This window comes from Ambystoma mexicanum, chromosome 14 (genome assembly GCF_040938575.1).
Source record: "Ambystoma mexicanum isolate Mex_15411 chromosome 14, UKY_AmexF1_1, whole genome shotgun sequence".
Lineage (NCBI taxonomy): Eukaryota > Metazoa > Chordata > Amphibia > Caudata > Ambystomatidae > Ambystoma > Ambystoma mexicanum.
Genome location: NC_090940.1, coordinates 541,989,737 through 542,008,129, shown reverse-complemented (window position 1 = coordinate 542,008,129; position 18,393 = coordinate 541,989,737). Strand labels below are relative to the sequence as shown.

General features: G+C 49.2%; 1 protein-coding gene across 2 annotated transcripts in view; it reads left to right on the top strand.

Moving 5' to 3' along the window:
* Positions 1-18,393, top strand: part of LOC138526940 (cholesterol 24-hydroxylase-like) — a 524,604-nt gene that overhangs the window by 213,377 nt on the left and 292,834 nt on the right. For both annotated transcript variants that reach the window (XM_069637830.1, XM_069637831.1), the window contains one exon: positions 10,013-10,151. In XM_069637830.1, the coding sequence (XP_069493931.1) occupies positions 10,013-10,151 (139 nt within the window). The remainder of the gene's footprint in view (positions 1-10,012; positions 10,152-18,393) is intronic.

Below are 18,393 nucleotides of genomic sequence, written 5' to 3'. Positions count from 1 at the left end.
AGTGGTAATGTTCATCAACACACCTGAGCCAGCAGGTAAGTTACTATGGGTTTATTACTAAGTACTACAGCAGAAACTCCTTCTCCAACTGCCCCCCATGGTACATACATTCAGATCACAACACTCCATCCACAGTGACATCACTGCATTCCACGCTGCATACCACACTGACATCACCACACCAGGGGAAGTGGAGAGAGACACACATTATAACACTTTCTCTCGCAAATCCAAGCACTACATAATGCAAACTCATTCTAAGTGCACACTCAATGCATGGTGTCTCTACAATGCATACATGTGTACATGTAACTACAAAACATAACATGTGTCTCTACAAATATACCGTGTCTCTAAACGGCACTACATGGCACTTTCAAATATGACAGTGTGTCATTCTAAAAGCAAATGCAAATGCTACCTATATGTGGCAGAATAATTGTGGATAGCGTAATGTTACTAGTCAGTACTAATCAGAATATATGATGGATAACTAAACAGGATACAATAATGGAATGATTCCATAGCAAAGAGTAATGATGCCATAATGATAACAATCCAGGCATCTCCATTCTATCAGGTTCTACATAACTACCGTACTGTGCAGAAGGAACATTTTGGTTTGTTATTTTCCGACCCTCGAAGGCAAGAGACTTTGTGCAGGAAAAGAGATGTGTGCCATTTGAGGGCGGAACTGTCGTCTTGTGCTGGGGAAGCCCAAAAAGGTTCTGTGCTCAGAGGTTCCTCCTTATCCCAAACTTAAAACGTGGGGAAGGGGAGACCCAGAGTACTGCATCCTGACACATTATTTGTGAACACTTCTTTCTTTCTTATGAATCCTATGCCACACTCTTTTGTAATTATCATAAGGACTGGCAATAGGTTTTTCTTAGTATAGGCCCTTTTATTTGACATGACGCCATTAGGACTGCCTTATTTTCATTTGATGGTCGAAGCTTGTTCCCATCTTAGATTTAGGTTTCGATTAGGCGTTTATCTCAGCCACTTTTGCAGTTTATTAAACACCCTTGAACTGTGATCACTTGTGTCTGTCGTTCTGTCTTTACTGTTGCCACCATGAGATCCTTACAGAACACAGACCAGTCTTGCAGCGGTCTCCCCAACTCACAGGCTGTGTTGGTTTCGCTGACCCTGCTTTGTTCTCGCAGCCAAGGACAGTACCACAGCAGCTAGTCTATTCTCCCCGCCTTGATTGACAGGGGAGGGTCCTGGGTATCTCCGACACACAATGCAAGATTCTTCAACCTGTTTCCTGGTCTTGCGCTTTCCAATCTCGAGGGTTACCAGTATACCCTGTGATGATAGACACTACAACTACAACTATGCGGTTGGCTCAGGCTCCCCGTTTGCCTGGGAGATGAGCATACTGGTTTCTCTTGCTCACGTTTGTTTGGAACCTGCCCCTAAGTGAGGAGTGGGAGCTTGTGGAGGTGGGTTTGTGGGAAAACAGGAGGCCCAGTGGAACTGAAGGGATGGCTTGAGACCTGAAAGTAATTACCTAGAATGTCCAGGGTCTTAATAGCGATGTTAAGAAACGAAGGGTGCATGCGTATCTGATTAGGATAGGATACAAGTCACATTGTTGCATGAAATGCATCATACAGCTGATAGGCAGGCCACGATCGCTAGGAAGTGGGGCAGCAAAATGTATGGCTCTCCATTTTCAGCATACACTAAAGGCGTCCTCACATTGGTGGCGCCCTCTGTCCCTTTTCAGTTGATTGAGTCCAGGAGCGATAATGAGGGTGGAATGGTTCTGGTACATGGGTTTTGGAAAACAGAGAGGAATGCTTTATAAACACATACGACCCAAACCACGATGCAACAGCCTTTTTTAATTCACTTTATTCAAGACTGTCTTGCTACGGTGGGGCAGTGTGGGTCTGGGGTGGGGACTTTAATTGTACTCTAAACCTTGCGTGGACCGATCAGATAAGAAATTCCAGAAACCTGCCTTGTCAGCTAAAACCTTGGGCTCCCTGCTGCAACATTTAGAATTATCAGACATCTGGAGGGCACTGCATGGCATGACTCACCGTTACTCGCACATCTCGGCTCCGAACAAAGTGCATACGTGCATCGACTACCCTGACAGGAGACCTTTGGTAAATTTGTGGCCATTGATTACAAGGCCAGGGTCATTTCTGACCACGCCCCACTGATAGCCACGTGGCAGAGAACCTTGCATCCTACTTGGCGATTGAGGATGGACGCTCTAGATGAAGCGTTTAGTAGATACTTAGGAGTCAGGATTGAGGAGTATTTTGACATAAACACCGGTAGCGTTGTGGATACTAACACATTTAAGGTAGTAATGCCGGGGGCGGCTATTGGAAAGATGGGTGGCCTCCGGTAGGACATATTGCAGGCTCTCACTGATACTAAACCTGCTATTGCGGCAACGAAGGGTGCCAGGGAGGGGTTGGGAGAGGGGTCTGTGGAACTAACAGCGCTGCACCAGAAATAGATCGTGGAATGGGGCAGACTGGGCAGATTCGACTTTGCCAAATACACCCAGAGGTTGCATACGGAAGGGGACAAGCCTGGGAAATTGCTGGCGTGGCTGTGCTGGTGGGAAGAGCCGAGGGACATAATTAGTGCTAAAATCATGTCCCTGTGAAAATCAGGGAGAGATCAATGAGGCATTTTCTAGATATGTTTCCCTGTATTCGGGAGTACTAGAGGAATGTTATGGCAACATCAGGGGGGCTCTGGCTCACATTGCCTTGCCACGACTGGACCGAGAGCAGGTAGATATGCTGATGCCCTGCTCACTCTAGACGAAAACGTATGCGGTTGCACTAGCGCCCAAACTCCTGGAGATGTTTGAATGAGTTCATGAGACAGGAATGTTGCCCCACAGCCTAAGGGAATACACCATAGTCCCCATCCTTAAGCTGGGTAAATCCCCACTACATTGTGGTTCCTACAGACCCCTGTCCATTGTCAACCAGGACTGCAAGATCGTCACAGCGGTACTGGCAAACAGACTTGGAGCACTGGTACGTACAGATCAGACTGGGTATGTCCTGGGGTGCAGCACCTCGTTGAATTTAAGGATATTGCATCATGTGATAGATAGGACTAATCTCCTGTGGGTAGACTGCGTAGTGGCCTCCTTGGACGCGGTCAAGGCCTTCTACTTGGTCAGGTGGTACTGGCTATTAGAGACTCTGCAACACATGGACGTTGGTCAGCATTCATACGGTGGGTCGAGCTACTTTATACTGCACCGGAGGCGAGAGTGAGAACTGGGAAACAGATCTCTAGAGTGGGGAGGCTGTATAAGGGCACTAAGCAGGGCTGCCCACTGTCCCTGATGATGTATATTCTTGCTTTGGAACCGTTGGCCACTTTCCGTAGATCCTACTATGCGGAAGCAGGCATTGTGGTAGACTTTGTAGGGCACCTGGTCTTTTTGTATGCAGACGATATGCTGCTGTATATCAATCAACCTGAGACCAATTTACTGTACATCATGGATGTGATTCATCGGTTTGCAGAGTTCTCCGGTATCAGTGTCCGCCAGAAGAAATCATGCTTGTTCCCGCTTGCGGAGCTGCAGGGGCTTATTGTGGAACTACCTAACTAGGGACTGCGATGGGAGGTTGACACATTGTGATATCTTGGGGTTAACGTGTGGCATGACCCTGGTGCCTTCCAAAAGCTTAAAACGCAAAGGACATATGACAATGTGGTCACCTCCATGAAGTTCTGGAAGAGGCTGCCCCTGGCGATGCCCGGCAGGGCTATTTATTGATTGGTTAAATGGTTGTGCTTCTGCATGCTCTCTACGTTCCACCACGGGGGGAAATCCTTCAGGAATTTGCCACGTTCTATGTGCAGTTGTATGGGGAGGAAAGGACTATTGTGGAGGGAGACATGGAGCGATACTTGAGTGGGGTACCCCTGCCGACCCTCTGTGAGACCGAGAGGGATGGCATAGTGTTGCCAATCACTCAGGAGGAGGTACTGATGGCGATTGGGCGATTGAAGGTGGGAAGGCTCCAGTGGATGATGGTTACACAGCAGGGTTCTATAAAATGTTTGGCGGCGGTCTAGCCCGGCACATGGCGAAGTTGTTCAATCACATCTTGGCTACGGCAGGGGCACCCTCGTCCTTTGGCAGAGTGTTAATAGTGGTCATCCCCAAAGCAGGGAGAGACCCTAAGAGTTGGAAATCATATTGCCCTGTATCCCTCCTCAATGTGGATGCCAAGATCTTCACCAGGGTGCTTGCCTCGAGAATGGAGAGGATCATGCCAAGATTGGTGCACACGGATAAGGTGGGTTTCATCCGGGGAAGGCAGGGGGCCGACACAATGTGCAAAATGCTGCATCTGATGGAAGCTGCAACGAAAAGAAAGAGCAACCCTGCGCTAGTCACCCTTGATGCCGAAAAAGCATTTGACCGGGTAGACCGGGGCTTTCTCTATGGAGTCATGTGCAGGTTTGGGGAATGGGTTATGAAGGGGGATATGGGAACTGTACTCATCCCCGGTGGCTTGGTTGGCGGCTAATGGGGGACTGTTGCAGTCCTTTGTCCTGAGATGAGGAACGAGGCAAGGATGCCTGTTGTCGCCACTCCTATTCACGCTATTAATGGAGCTGCTTGCTAAGCGACTCTGGAGAGCACCCCAGGTTGAGGGCATAAAGGGCGGGGAGAAGGAATTCAAGGTGGGGCCATATGCCGATGACATCCTACTGCATTTGGTGAACCCACAGATATCTACCGCAGCAGCCCTGGGAATTATTGAAGAATTTGGGACATACTTGGGTTTCAAGGTGAACAAGGGAAAGTCAGTCATATTCCCCTTTGCAGGGTACGGACAGATGGATGTTGAGGCTCTCCGGCCCCTGGGGTTTGAAATCCAGTTAAAGTACAATAACCATGCAATACCTGGGAGTCACTATAGTTAGACCCGACAGGGACCTAAGTGGATCCAACTATCCGCCGCTGTTTAACAAATTGTATAGTGATATGGCAGGCTGAGCTAAAGGGCACATCTCGTGGATGGGGAGGCTGAACGCCCTGAAAATGAATTTCCTTCCGAGGGTGCTGTATATGTTTCAGATGCTACCCATAAGGGCCCTGCAGGACCTCCTGAGGGAGACTAAGACTCGATGCTAAGGTTCCTATGGCAAAATCAGAAACAGAGGGTGGGATACTCCCCAAAGACCGGAGGGTAGTGGGGCTCCCGGACCTGATGTTATACTAGAAAGCCACACAGTTGAGAGCAAAGGTACCACATCTGCGGGACGACCCTGATAAACAGTTGGTTTACCTGGAAAATTACCATTATGTGCCCGGCGACGGTTGGGGAGTGGCTCTGGGTCCCAAGGGAGTGGCTTCCGCAGAGAATTAGAGAACATCCCTTCCTGGGGGTTTACTGGGAAATCTGGGGAAAAGGGAGCTGGAATGCGGGGAGTCACCACATGGCCCTCGCTGATGATTCACATTTGGGTCCCCCTGTAAGGGAGGAGATAACTGAGCCGGAGAGATATCAGATATGGTTTGAGGCGTGGGACTCAAGAATTGGTCAACTGTGAGTGCAAGGGAAATTTATAGGGATACAGGAGCTGGAGGCCAGCTTGGACATAGGAAGGTTACCCGTACTTCTTTACCTCAGGCTGAAAGGGGTCTTCATCACAGAGAAATGGAGGGATCTGATTCAAAGGGACCTCACCCCCATAAAGAAGGTGCTCGACAGACACACGGAAATGAAGGGTCTCATCTTGTCACTCTATAGGGCATTGCTAGAAACCTCCAGGGGCGCAGTAGAGGGACTCAGGCAAAGGTGGGAAAGGGACCTGGGTCTGGACTTGGACGAGTACCTCTGGCAGCTAATGTGTAGGAGGGCCTTCAAATCATTGATAGCCTGCCAGTACAAACACCATGGCCTGAAGTTGTTTCACCAGTGGCAATATGATCTTATGCGGCTCTCTAAGATGTTTCCATCAGTGAACCCCCTGTGCTGGTGCTGGTGCTGGTGTGGATGTGGGGACAGAGCAGACTACTGGCCTATGTGGTGGGGGTGCCCGATGGTTCTAATGTATTGGGCTGAGGTTCTGGGATGGGTCAAAGCCCTGGAAGGGAGGGAACGTGTGTTGGAGCCTATGTTGATATTGTTTGGCTTGGACAATCAAGACAGAGAATGGCACACCAGGCCTCATGACTCATTTTCTGCTGTTAGCTGCAAGGGCACGACTAGCAAGGCACTGTAAGAGAAAGGAACTCCAGAGCCTAAAGGAGTGGTCCGTCACAGCAAAAGACTTTTACCTAATGGCAAAAAATCACAGCAGCAATACATGGAGGGAGCGCAGGGATGGCAGGGGAATGGCAGCAGTTTTGCTCTAAATTTGGGTAGGAGAAGGTTTGTTGTAACTACTCCGGATGGTCCCGCTCGGTCCCGGCCAAAGCATGTGTAGGCATAGGGTGTGCATCACATTAGTTATGTTTGTTAGACCTCTCTGTGTTGCAGTTGGATACTGTGAGCTGGAAACATCAAATTTAAGGGATATGTTTGAAAGGTGGGGCGGAGGGGAAATAAATGAGGGGGGGCAGGAACAGATTAAGGATCTAGTGTTTGAAGCATGTGCCAGGGGCTATTAACCCCCCGTCGATCTGTATTTTTCTTTACCATAGAACAATAAAATTCAATTTACAAAAAAGAAAAGTGTTGTGCTTCCGTGCCTCTTATGTTATTTTGTCAATGTACCTTACAATATACCTGGGAGGTTTTTCCGGTCGCTGGATTCGCTAGCTTGTGACTTCCTGTGGAGTGGGAAGAGGAACAGAATGACATTGAGCAGTTTGCACAGGGATTATGGCAGTGGAGGGATCAGGATGCCCAATTCGAGTTATATTATTTGGCAGGGTGACTGCAGTTCGTAGTGAGCTGGCTGGGGGACGAGGTCTCACAGGATCCTTTACTCCTGCAACAGATGATTGGACAACAGTTTGTGAAAGAAGTGTTGTAGGTGCAGGGGGCTCAGCTCCCATGTCCATTTCAGCTCCTGGCGCTTGCCAGGGAATTGTGATGCAGGGATTGTAGAATCCTGGGAACTCCCGACCCTTAGTCCCCCAGTGTCCGATTGGTCGGAGTGCTAGGGGAACAGGTCGATATGGTCATCGGCATACATAGCGGTCAGTTCCTGCTGCATCTGGGCCTCGTTAGGAGGATCGCAGGGAGGTGGCCGGACATCCAAGTGGGCATTGATGCTAATCCCGATACTGGATAGCCATGTATGACATGTCACAGGGGGGCCACATGGTTTCTAGGCTGTATGATCGATTTCTGGACGGGATTGGCAGATCCGCGCTGGCAGTACGTGTAAGGTGGGAAAGCTTTCACAGATGAGGAATGGAAGAGAGTTTTATTATTTAGTAAAAGAGTCTCTAGCAATGCTAGATTTAAATTCACACAGTTCTATATCATGCATAGAGCATACCTGACCCCACAAAGACTGTCACCATTCGGGAGGCGGGTGGCCAGACTTGTCCTAGGTACGCTCCAGAGATGGCAGATATAATGCATATGTTCTGGACTTGTCCGGTGATTCGGAGTTTTTGGCAGGCGGTGGCAGAGAAGGTGACCAGGGAAGCGATACAGATGCATACTTGGCCCCCGGAGCCCTACTTGCTGGGGATGTTCCCAAGGGGGAGGAAACATACCTCTAGGATGAAGGATTTATTTTGTGTGTTGGAAAAGCATTGTCTTCTTCCCTGCTCTTCCCAACCTACACTTCCCCTCCGCACCCTCTCTCCTCTTTGTTACTGCACTTGCACTCTTCGACTTGTCTCACGACTTAGTAGGAACACTATTGTTAGTCTTTTTCCCTGTCCCCCAACCCCATTGCTTCACCTTCCCTCCTACCCTGCATTCCTGTTACAGCACTTGCACGATCAGAAGGTCTCAAGACCTAGCAGGAACATTATTATTTTTGTTTTTTTATGTTCCTCCCCCTCCCTTGTCTTGATGCGCCTTGAAACATAATTATAGGCGCATTATAAATACCCAATAAATAAATAAAACCCTCTCACGACTGACACACCGCGGAGCGAGGCGCCAGAGCCGTAGAAAAGGATAAAACATGGGGGGAGAAGGCTGTTTAGCAAAAATTCACAATTCAGGGCAGGTCTGTTCCAATCTGTGCGGAAAAGAGGGCTGAGGTGGAGCACTGTTGGGCAGGGTCAGCTGAGCGTGTTTACGCCTGCGATCGCGCCTACAGGGACACCTCATACAGTATGGAGGAAAGGGCCAGGAAATAGGAGTTTGTGTTGTCTGCAAAAATAAAGCTAAGACTGACAAGCATTTGCTTTCAGAGGTGTGGAGTGATGATGCAAAGTGGTACCATCCAGATAGAAACAGGCACTTGGGGGAAAGGGATAGGAATTGGGGATCTCTCAACTGCCACCAGCCTTCTCTGGGGTATGACTAGCTCTGGCTCCCTCCCTGGTAGGACTCCTATCCCAGGCCAAGAGGGGTTCCCAGACCCTGGTGACAACATCAGAATACTGACCTTGCCACAGCACCCACAGCAGGTACGTGTGGACTTTGAAATTGTGCAATCCCAACAGTCTATTTGTTTTGCACAGAACAGTGCTTTTTCAAGGCTTTAACAGTCAGATTTGATCAATTAATATGATTGATTTATTGAACATTTGTATGGCGGCTATACAGCAAAAAAGAGGCGCCAAGCATAACTGGGGCCTATGGCTCACACTTTACTTAGAAATTTCCAAAGGCACCCTCGTCTTATGAATTGTACCAAGCACAGGGTTGCTATGTTTTACGTGCCCTCATTGGCCAGGTGACCAGAACTAGACGACAGCCTGAGTAGCAGGAATTCAGGGCGTTTTCACACCACTTTTGCTCCACCAGCACAAAAAAGTGTGACGAATTCTGGGAATTCGGGTCAGTCGGTGGTGAGAATTCCGGGAACAGAATTCGCTCATTTTTCTCCTGCCCCTAGAATCCCATTCATGCACTCTTGAGATTTCCAACGGAAACCTAGACGTCTTTCTGTCAGGTGTGGATCTCAGGGATTGTAGCCATGTGGCTTTGCACTTCGCGGCAGATGACAGTGCTTTTGTGTAACACAGAAGCCTATTCGTCATGGAGGAACCAGAGATCACCCAAAAATCCACACAAAACCATTGTTGATGAACGTTTTTTGATTAGCCTTCATAGCAAAATCCTGGCACATTTTAGGAAGGGGAAAGCAAAGTATGAGTTCTCCTGGCAAACCCCAGAGGGCAAATGGAGTGAGAGTAGAGTGAATTGGTCATAACGTGCACATATACAATAACACACTAAAGAAAAAAACTGCCACCAGGAAGAAAATGACAATGCATTAATTGTAAAAAAAAGTCTATAAAAAGTAACTTGGATCAGGGTGGTATCGTTGGAGGCACTCTTCCATTTTTAAAAGAAACACTGTAAAATACTCCTGCTCCCTCAGACCAGCCAAAATCATGGGATAATAAAAATTATTTAAAATATTTGTTGTCTGGGAAACCAATAAATGTCTTCAAATCCAAAAGTACCAGATTAGACTGTTAACCAAAGCCCGGTGGCCCAAAGAAACTCTAAGAGACATGAAAGGGGAGGGAGTGTGTTTTGATGCTTTTCGAAGCTACAGGATTTAAAGGTAGCAAGAAAGTGACAGGAGGCATTCCCAGGTACAGCCAATACCAGAGCAGTATCTGCGGTTATAACAATAATTCACTCATGCCTGTTTTACATAAACTCCACTCATCAACATCACTCATCATCAATATGAAAGGCTGGATGGAACACATACCTTTCAGCCTAATTGAAACTTGTATACAAAAACAGCAGTTCTCAATCTATGTAAAATCCTTTTTATATCAAAAAAAGTGCAACAATACTAATTGTTTTTTGTATTTCAATGAACTCCAATATTAATCTGTAAATTAGACTGACAGCCTTGGCATTGACTAATGTGTTTGTGCTGTGTTGTGCAGCTACCTTGCGAATATCATGGGACCATTTAATGAGAAAGCCGAGGAGCTCATGGAAATACTTGAAGAACAAGCTGATGGGCGCACAGAAGTCGGTATGCATGACATGATGAGCAGGGTGACGCTTGATGTGATCGCTAAGGTAACCGTCTAGTCATTACCTCTCCTATAAACTGCTGCCAGGCTCAATTTTCTCAACCTCCGGAATCTCCATCCCTAACTAACTTTCCACTGCACCGAAACCCTAATCTTCACTCCTCTCCTCCGCAGACTGAATTACTGCCCCCAACCTCCTCCTGGGTTTTCCACTCTTTTCTTTTACCACCACAGACAACGTTTTAAATGTTTCCACCTGTGCACTCTTCATCTCAGTCGGTCCTCACCCACCCCTCCATACTGTCTCTCCATTCACAATTGCTCCCTTCCTCTGGTCTTTAAATCTGACCCCCACCCCTCCCTCCCTCCTTCCTGGCTGACTCCATCTCCTGCTACTTTCCTTTTCTCATCTTCAGATACAAATCCCTGCTTAATCTTACAGTCCTCCAGCTCTCTGCGTTGCCTCCCACCTCTGTACCATCTCTCTCGTGAGCACCCCTGAATTCCTCGCCTCTAGAGAACTAGGACATCCCAAGTTAGCGGCAGGTTTCAGAATAGCCCTCAAGAGGAACCTACTTACGCTTGAGCCTACTTCTCAGACCCTAACTGCCATCATCCATCCCAAATGAGATTATTATTTTAAATCTTGAGTTGGCATCTATCAGCTAGTGCAGCCTCCTTTTAATGTTACAAGCCTCTTCCATCCCATGAAACGGTTTCTGTATCATCCACCATGCCATGCTTTTACTTTTATGAAAGCCTCTTTCCATGGCTCTATGTAGGCCTCCATAAAGAATTAGTGGTAATCTGCTTATATGCAAACCATACGGGTGAACACAATCAACTCTGAGTGGAGTAGGAATTGCAATGCTGTGAAGCTTTCTGATCCTGTACAAATGGCATATATGTTTTTAAACTAATGCATTTTTAGAAATTAAATACACCAATAATTGTTATATCGGACTTCATTGCCTTAAAAATGCAAAAAAGTTAGTGATTGGCTATTTGCTTCTCCATTCAGCTTCCTCTTCATTTTGGTTACGGGCAGGGCACTGGCAGCGTGAAGATGTTGGGGCCAAGGGTGTAATGTAAGCTTGTTATTAGTAACTACTTTGATAACGGCTGATGTGTCTGTATCTGAGTACTCTTGAAAGTGGCTCTGTGTACAGAGTGGGATAATATGGAAACTTGGTGCATGGACATTCTCGGTGACCTTGTAAAACGACAATGTGTACATATTGGCATTCGCAACTAGGTGGAACGCTGGAACCCTGGGAGCCAATCTGTATCAATGGCTTCTGACCATTAATCACTGATGAAACCTTTAATTTTGATGGCCCACATGATTCCATGTGCCACGCAGGTGCTGCGTGTCCTCTTTGCACTTTGTGGTACGGCAGATGGATGGGACGGACAATTGTGTGCCGGGTTCACAATGAATTTATTTAAATAGCAAGAAAATGCCTAACTTTTCTTATACTAAGGGTTTCCTTAACTAACGTAACTAAACCAGGGTGCTAGTCATACATCGTAAAGTCCAAAGTAAATAGTTTATCCGCCGTCCAAAAAGCAAAGCTACTCTAGCCCTACCACTAAGACAAAAACAACAAACGACTAGGAGAATGACTCCCTTCTCCTGGGCTGGTTTTCAGTACAGTTCATTTTTAATAAGGTAGGCTTCTGCTGTTGGACTAAAAGTGCTTTTGTTTCCTGAACTCGTTCCTGTGCCACACGTGTTTTTGACAAGCAGCACTGCGAGCCTCTGCTCTTGCTGCAGTCCGCTTGCCCATGTAGGCGGAGCTTGAATTCGACACGTGACGCATCACGTGACACGGACTCCACTGAAAAGCACCGCACAGCCACCCTTGCGGCGTTAAGCCCTGGAAGCAGTAAGGGCTGGAGCCGCTGTTGTGCTGTTTGGCTGTGACCTGTGAGTAACCTGAATCGAGGCCTTCAGCTGCTAACTTTACTCACAAGTATTTTTCTAGCTCTCAGGGATTGGGGTGTAGAGTCGGACTCTGGCAGCTCCACTACCTGTCGGGCGTTCCCTTCCCTGAAACTGAACATTTATCTTAGTTTCTTTTGATGAATGTGGCCACTTCTAAAAAAGAATTTATTTAATTACGTATTGACTAAGAATACTATCAATTCAAGTTTTTAATACATTTGTTATTAGTCTGTCCAGCAAGCTGCGTGCGGCGCCAAAGTCCCCCTTTTTATTTGATCTTTTCTTTTAAAACCATTATCAAATTTACCCTTTTTAAGTGAAATCTAATTCAAGTGTCTTTTGGGTGGCGCCTTAAATGCGCCGACGTTTTTACTATCTTAGATCAAACAAGCTGGCGGCAGTCCCATCCTCCCCACCTCTTGCCCCTCAGAAAAGGAAAGTAATGGGTAGTACGCCGTGTCCGCATGCGGCTTCAGCTTCCCGAGTTCCTAAAATTGCAAGATTTAAAGCAACGGTAGCATCGCGCGATATACAGGAGATGCTCTCCACTATGGGTAAAGACAAAAGGTTATGTAGCAATGACCTGCCCTGTAATTTTGCTGCTACTGATATTCCATCTGCCACAATTCCGCCCAAATCCATGTGCTCTATTTCGGATATAACAATGCTGAAGGATAGCGAAATTCCAATACAACCGGTTCTTTTGCCGGATTCCAATATTGATCTGAGAAAATTACCATGTGATAAAGATATAACAGGCTATAAAAGAAGTGATCACACCGCTGCTGCGGACAGATAATCTTATGCCTGCTAGCAAGCCTTCTGCTATACCTGGGTCAAATTGCTTAGTAACTCCAGCTGCTCCGTGTGTTGCTTCTATGTTTGGTACATCTTTTAATCCTACGGCTATAGCATTGGTTGATGAGTCTATAAAGGATCAAGGTGAACTTGATCACTGTTCTAATTCATCTTTTATTGATAATAATGTGGCGCCTGAGACAAACTACGAGCTACCTGAAATTTCTCACATCTACTCTGATGATGAGAAACATATGTCAGTATCCTCGGATATAGCGCCTACTCCCAGACGGTCTCATATTACACCGAAACCCACCCCTCTTCCTTCCATGCCCCTTCCTCCTTCGCCACTTCCATCTGCTGCATGTCTGATTTCCACAATACTGGTTGAAACCACCCTGCATGCTATCAATTTGGCTATATCATCGCTGTTTAAATTATTCGAGACCTTGGATGAAAAACTTAAAATCCAGGATAAACAACTTACTAAATTAATTAGATGGCAACCACAGTTACGCTTACAACAGTTGAAATCATTACATGGAATTACTCTCATTCCTCCTAAAAAATCAAAGTTATCTTCTGTTAAATTATTACAGCAGAAAGCAACCAAGGACTCTCCTTTTAACCAATTGGAGAAACCTAAATTGGCCATAGAAAATGTGGCTGCACCTGCCTTGTTTGCCCTGCTTTTATTTCCACAAATTATTCGAGAACTTCACTCCCCTGTTCAGAATTGTGCTCCTGTATGCCCATTATCTAATACTGTGTTGCCTACAGCTTCAGTGAATGAACTACCATCTTCTATAGAACTATTTACAATTTTTTCGGGTGCTGCCCCTTCTAAACAGACTCATACAAGCCCCTTAAGAAAGAAAACTAAAAATCAGCCAAAGCAGCATATTCCCTCCTCTATTGCTAAATCATTTTTGAAAGGATTAAAGCTACCTGCCAAAAATAGAATGACCATGGCTGCTAAAGTAGTTCGGGATAAATATGCAAAAATCGCTGCTGAGAAAAGCCTAAAAGGGCTTGTAAATGTACAACTTTCAGTTGAACACTCGCCTTTAAATAACATTGTGGCTTTGATTGACAATGAATCTGTTGTATTGGATAATCACCCGAAATTAATTACTGCTCCAAGAGTGAACGATCTATCGGATGCTGAATTGTGTTTAAAACGTGCAGAGTTGCGCAAAGAAATAGACCTTTATCTGGACGTCAAAAGTATGAAACTTCCTCTAGCTGAAACTAATGTCTCTGATGGATCTAAACTTAAAGATAGTTCTCTTTCTCAAATTGAAGCAAATAAGCTATCTCAACCTAGATTGCCTTCTATCCTAAACTCTGTACCGCAGCTGCCATCCCTCCCTCCTTTGGCGGTTGCGAATAAAATGGATCAACGTAACTTTTCTTCCATGCCTCCAACCTTAGATTGTATCATAGCGTCAGCCATTGAACAATATATGTTAAAATATCACCAGACTTCTGGTAATAGTGCTGTTACGTGTGATGAGGGCTGGCAGAAATTACCTTCATCTATTGCTACTTCTAATCTAAAACAAACTATATTTGCTGCCCCTTACTTAAAGCAAATTCCGTCTGGACTCACTGAAGAGGTGAGCTCTCATGCTATACCCATTACGAATTCGGAGAGTACTCAAAACAGACAGAAAAAACCTGATATAAAAAAAATCTCCATTCTCCAGCATGGGGTCTGGCATGGATTCACATGCTCATGAATATTCCCCGTCGTCAGGCTGGGAATCCTCGGTAAAGAAAAAACCAGTATCAGTTTCGTTTCTGATCTGTCTTTCGTAGTAATAACCAATCACTGGTCTCTGCGTCATACTGACCACAGCCAATGACTGCCCTCTACCTAAGCACCGCCTCTGGCAGCCATCTTCAGATTTTTACCGCACGTTCATGTGTTGGGATCCTCGTGCTATTGCTCTCGAGCGTTAGTGCTATTTTTTTCACGTTTTTTCTCAAAAACTTCGTTTTTTCGGTCAAAAGAGCCTCAAGCTCCACCGATTCTCCATCCGATCAACGGGGACCCGTGTCGGATTCGTCTGCGCCCCTCAAGGGTGAAGATTTCGTCGAGCTACGCTTTTGGAGGACTCCAGAAGTTTCTCAGGCCCGGTCATGGCCCAGGAGAAGGGGAGCTCGACGCCCAGAAAGCTGTTCAGGGTCTGCCCTGGATGCCAGCTGCAGAACGTCTTCAAGGAGGACGAACACTCTTTTTGTCTTTATTGCCTACATGAGGACAAGACGCACGTGGAGAAGGACTGTGCGTTTTGCGGCAACATGTCGGAGCGGACCATGAAGGACCGCCATCAACGTCTCGCCAACTGGCTGGAAGGGAAGAGCCCGTCCGGCGAGAAGAAGAGGAAGAAAGCCGAGCGGTCTTCTAAGACCTTTGAGGACGCCCCGGCGACGGGGGTCCAACATAAGGCCAAGCACCGCGAGTCCGCTGGCACCGGGAGCGCCGAACGGTCGGGCTCTACGGGCGCCAGGCAGGGCGCACCCTCCCCGGCACCATCAACCACGAGCCAACGCTCTGGGTCGGGTAAGAGGAAGGCCGAGCACCCGGCGAAGCTCCTGGAGAGGCCGCGGTCGAGCTCGAAGGCGGAGGGGGAGCGAGGCAGTGTCCCCCCCCTCAAGGATAAGGCAGTGAGCGCACCTAAGGTGGTGAAGGCCTTAATCCATCCATCCAAGCCCTCTAGCGAAACTGTCGCGGCGGCCCTGGCTCAGCCTGTGGAGGCTACACCAGTGGTGGCGACCTCGGGGCTCAGAGTCTCCCTGCCACCTCGGAGGGAGTCCTCTTTTGTGCCCATCGATAGGACCCCCGTGGGGAAGAAAAAGGGGGGGCAGGGCGTCGTCGTAGGAGGAGCTGGTCGAAGTCTTAAGCCACGGCCTCGGCATGGAAGAAGACCGGCCCGTCGGGATGGATCCCGACGCAGGTGACGACGACATCGTCGAGGGTACCGACGGGGCCCCTGATCGCCCGTCGGATTCCCCTCTGCCAGCGCCGCGAGACAACTCGGCGGCCATTTTGTTGGCTATACAGTCCTTATGCTCAGAGATAAGGACGAGACTACCGTTGCCGACGGAACCTCTCCCGTCGGGGGACCCAGAACCGGGACCTTCTGGTGTTCCCCCTACCAAGAAAAGAAGGATCCACCCTCTGCCTCCTTTTCAGCCGTCGCGCCCCTTCCAGCCCTCCTCCCCGTCCACCCGAGGGGATGATACGGGGACTGACACGGCAGCGCCGGGTACGGACGATGAGGTATACGACGAGGATGTACCGTCGTCGCCTCCCACCAGGGCTTCTCCGCCCGACGAGATTGGATCGTTCCACTCCATGATCACCAGGGCATCCGAGCTTTTCCAACTCTGCCCTGAGGAGAAGAAGAAGGAAGGTTTCCTTTATCAGCGGCGCGAGGCCAAGAGGAAGACCGTCCTCTCAGTGCCTCTATTGGACGACATTTGGGATGAGGGCCTCACCCTCCTCAAGAACCCTTCTACGACGCCAGCTAGAAGAGACCGGTACGAGAAGAAGTACCGGGTCCCGGACACGGCCCCCCTGTGCCTCCGGGCGCAGCCTACCCCGGACTCCGTCGTCTCCGCGGCGGCCAGGAAAAAAGCGGGGGGGGGGGGTGCGGCCTCCACATCGACTTCCCCAGCGGACGGCGAGGGAAAGAAATTGGACGCTATGGGACGCAGAGTCATCTCGTCTGCGGCGACGACGATTAAAGCGGCCAACGCCTTGGCTATCGTGGCCCGCTACGACAGGGAGCTCTGGTACAAACTGGCTCCCCTGCTGGACTTCTTGCCGGACGACAAGAGAGCAGAGGCCCTGGAGATCCTGCAGGAAGGTGAGGTGGCTTCGGACCACGCCATTACCGTTGCGACGGACATCGCTGACACTGGGTTCCGCCAGTTGGGCAACGGCGTTTGCCTTAGGCGGCGTGGATGGCTCAAGGCTACGGACTTCCGTCAAGACGTTCAGACCAGAGTCCTGGACATGCCCTTCGATGGGAACAACCTGTTTGGGAAAACAGTGGACGATTCCCTTCAGGCCATTAAAGCGGACACCGAGACGGCCCGGGCCCTTGGAGTTCTGCAACAACGACAGACGCCCTTTCGGAGCAGCGGAGGCAAGGGCGCCTCCAAATGTTCCGGCGGCGGTTTCTCCACCTACCGTCAAGCGGCCCGCTCGTCGGCTCAGGAGGCCTACAGAGGACGAGGCAAGTCTGGCGGACCCCGCCGTCGTCGCCAAGGAGGTCAAGGCGGCAAAGCCTCGTCGAAGCAGGATTGAACCGGCCGTGGGGTCGGGCCCCCACCGAAGCACCCCGGTGGGAGGCCGGCTGGCGAGCTTCGTCAGCGTGTGGGAGTCCATCTCCACCGACCGTTGGGTGCTGGACGCCTTGGCCCGGGGCCACGCGCTCAAGTTTCAAAGAAGGTGTCCGCGCGTCCCCCCCCGTGGCCAGGAAAGAACTTCACGTCCCTCAACTTCTCCTGGAGGTGAAGGCGATGCTCAGGAAGGGCGCCATCGAACTCGTCCCAAAGAGGCTTCGGGGCTCCGGAGTTTACTCGAGATACTTCCTCGTGAAGAAGAAGACGGGGGGATGGCGCCCCATCCTGGACCTGCGACGTCTGAACAAGTTCATCAAGGCGCAAAAGTTCCGGATGGTCACCCTCCAGCACGTCCTGGGTCAGCTGGAGGAAGGAGACTTCCTGTCGTCGTTGGATTTGGAGGATGCCTACTTCCATATTCCCATCCTAAAGGGGCACCGAAAATTCCTCAGGTTTGTGGTCCAAGGGCGTCACTACCAGTTCAAAGCCCTCCCCTTCGGACTACGGTCGGCACCCAGGGTATTCACCAAGTGCCTTGCACCGGTGGCGGCGCAGCTGCGCCGCGAGGGGATCCACGTCTACCCCTACCTGGACGACTGGCTCATCCGAGCCAAGACGAGGGAGCTCGCCGTGGATCACACGGCAAGGACCGTCCAACTTCTCACGGACCTGGGATTCTCCGTGAACTACGCCAAGTCCCACCTGGTACCCACGCAAAATGCACTGTTTCTGGGAGCGAAGCTCGACACAGTGTCCCTTCTGGCCTCCCCGTCGGAGGAAAGGACCAGGTCCATCCTGGGCAAGGTACAGCAGATGTTGGTTTCCGACGCGGCCAAGGTGAGGTCCATCAAGTCCCTCCTCGGAATGATGTCTTCTTGCATCTACCTCATTCCCATGTGCAGGCTCCGGATGCGCCCGTTGCAGGAGTTCCTGGACGCGCGCTGGATCCAAACGACGGGCGGCTTCGAGGAGAGGATCACACTCGACGAGAGTTTCCGCCGAGCGGTCCAGTGGTGGGGCATCCGCGCGCATCTGACGGCGGGCATGGACTTCCAGACCCCAGACCACCAGGAGACAGTGACCACGGATGCCTCCCTGGAAGGGTGGGGAGCGCACACCGAAAATCTGCACGCGAGAGGCCTTTGGCTCCCGATGGAGAAGTCCCTCCATATCAACGTCCTGG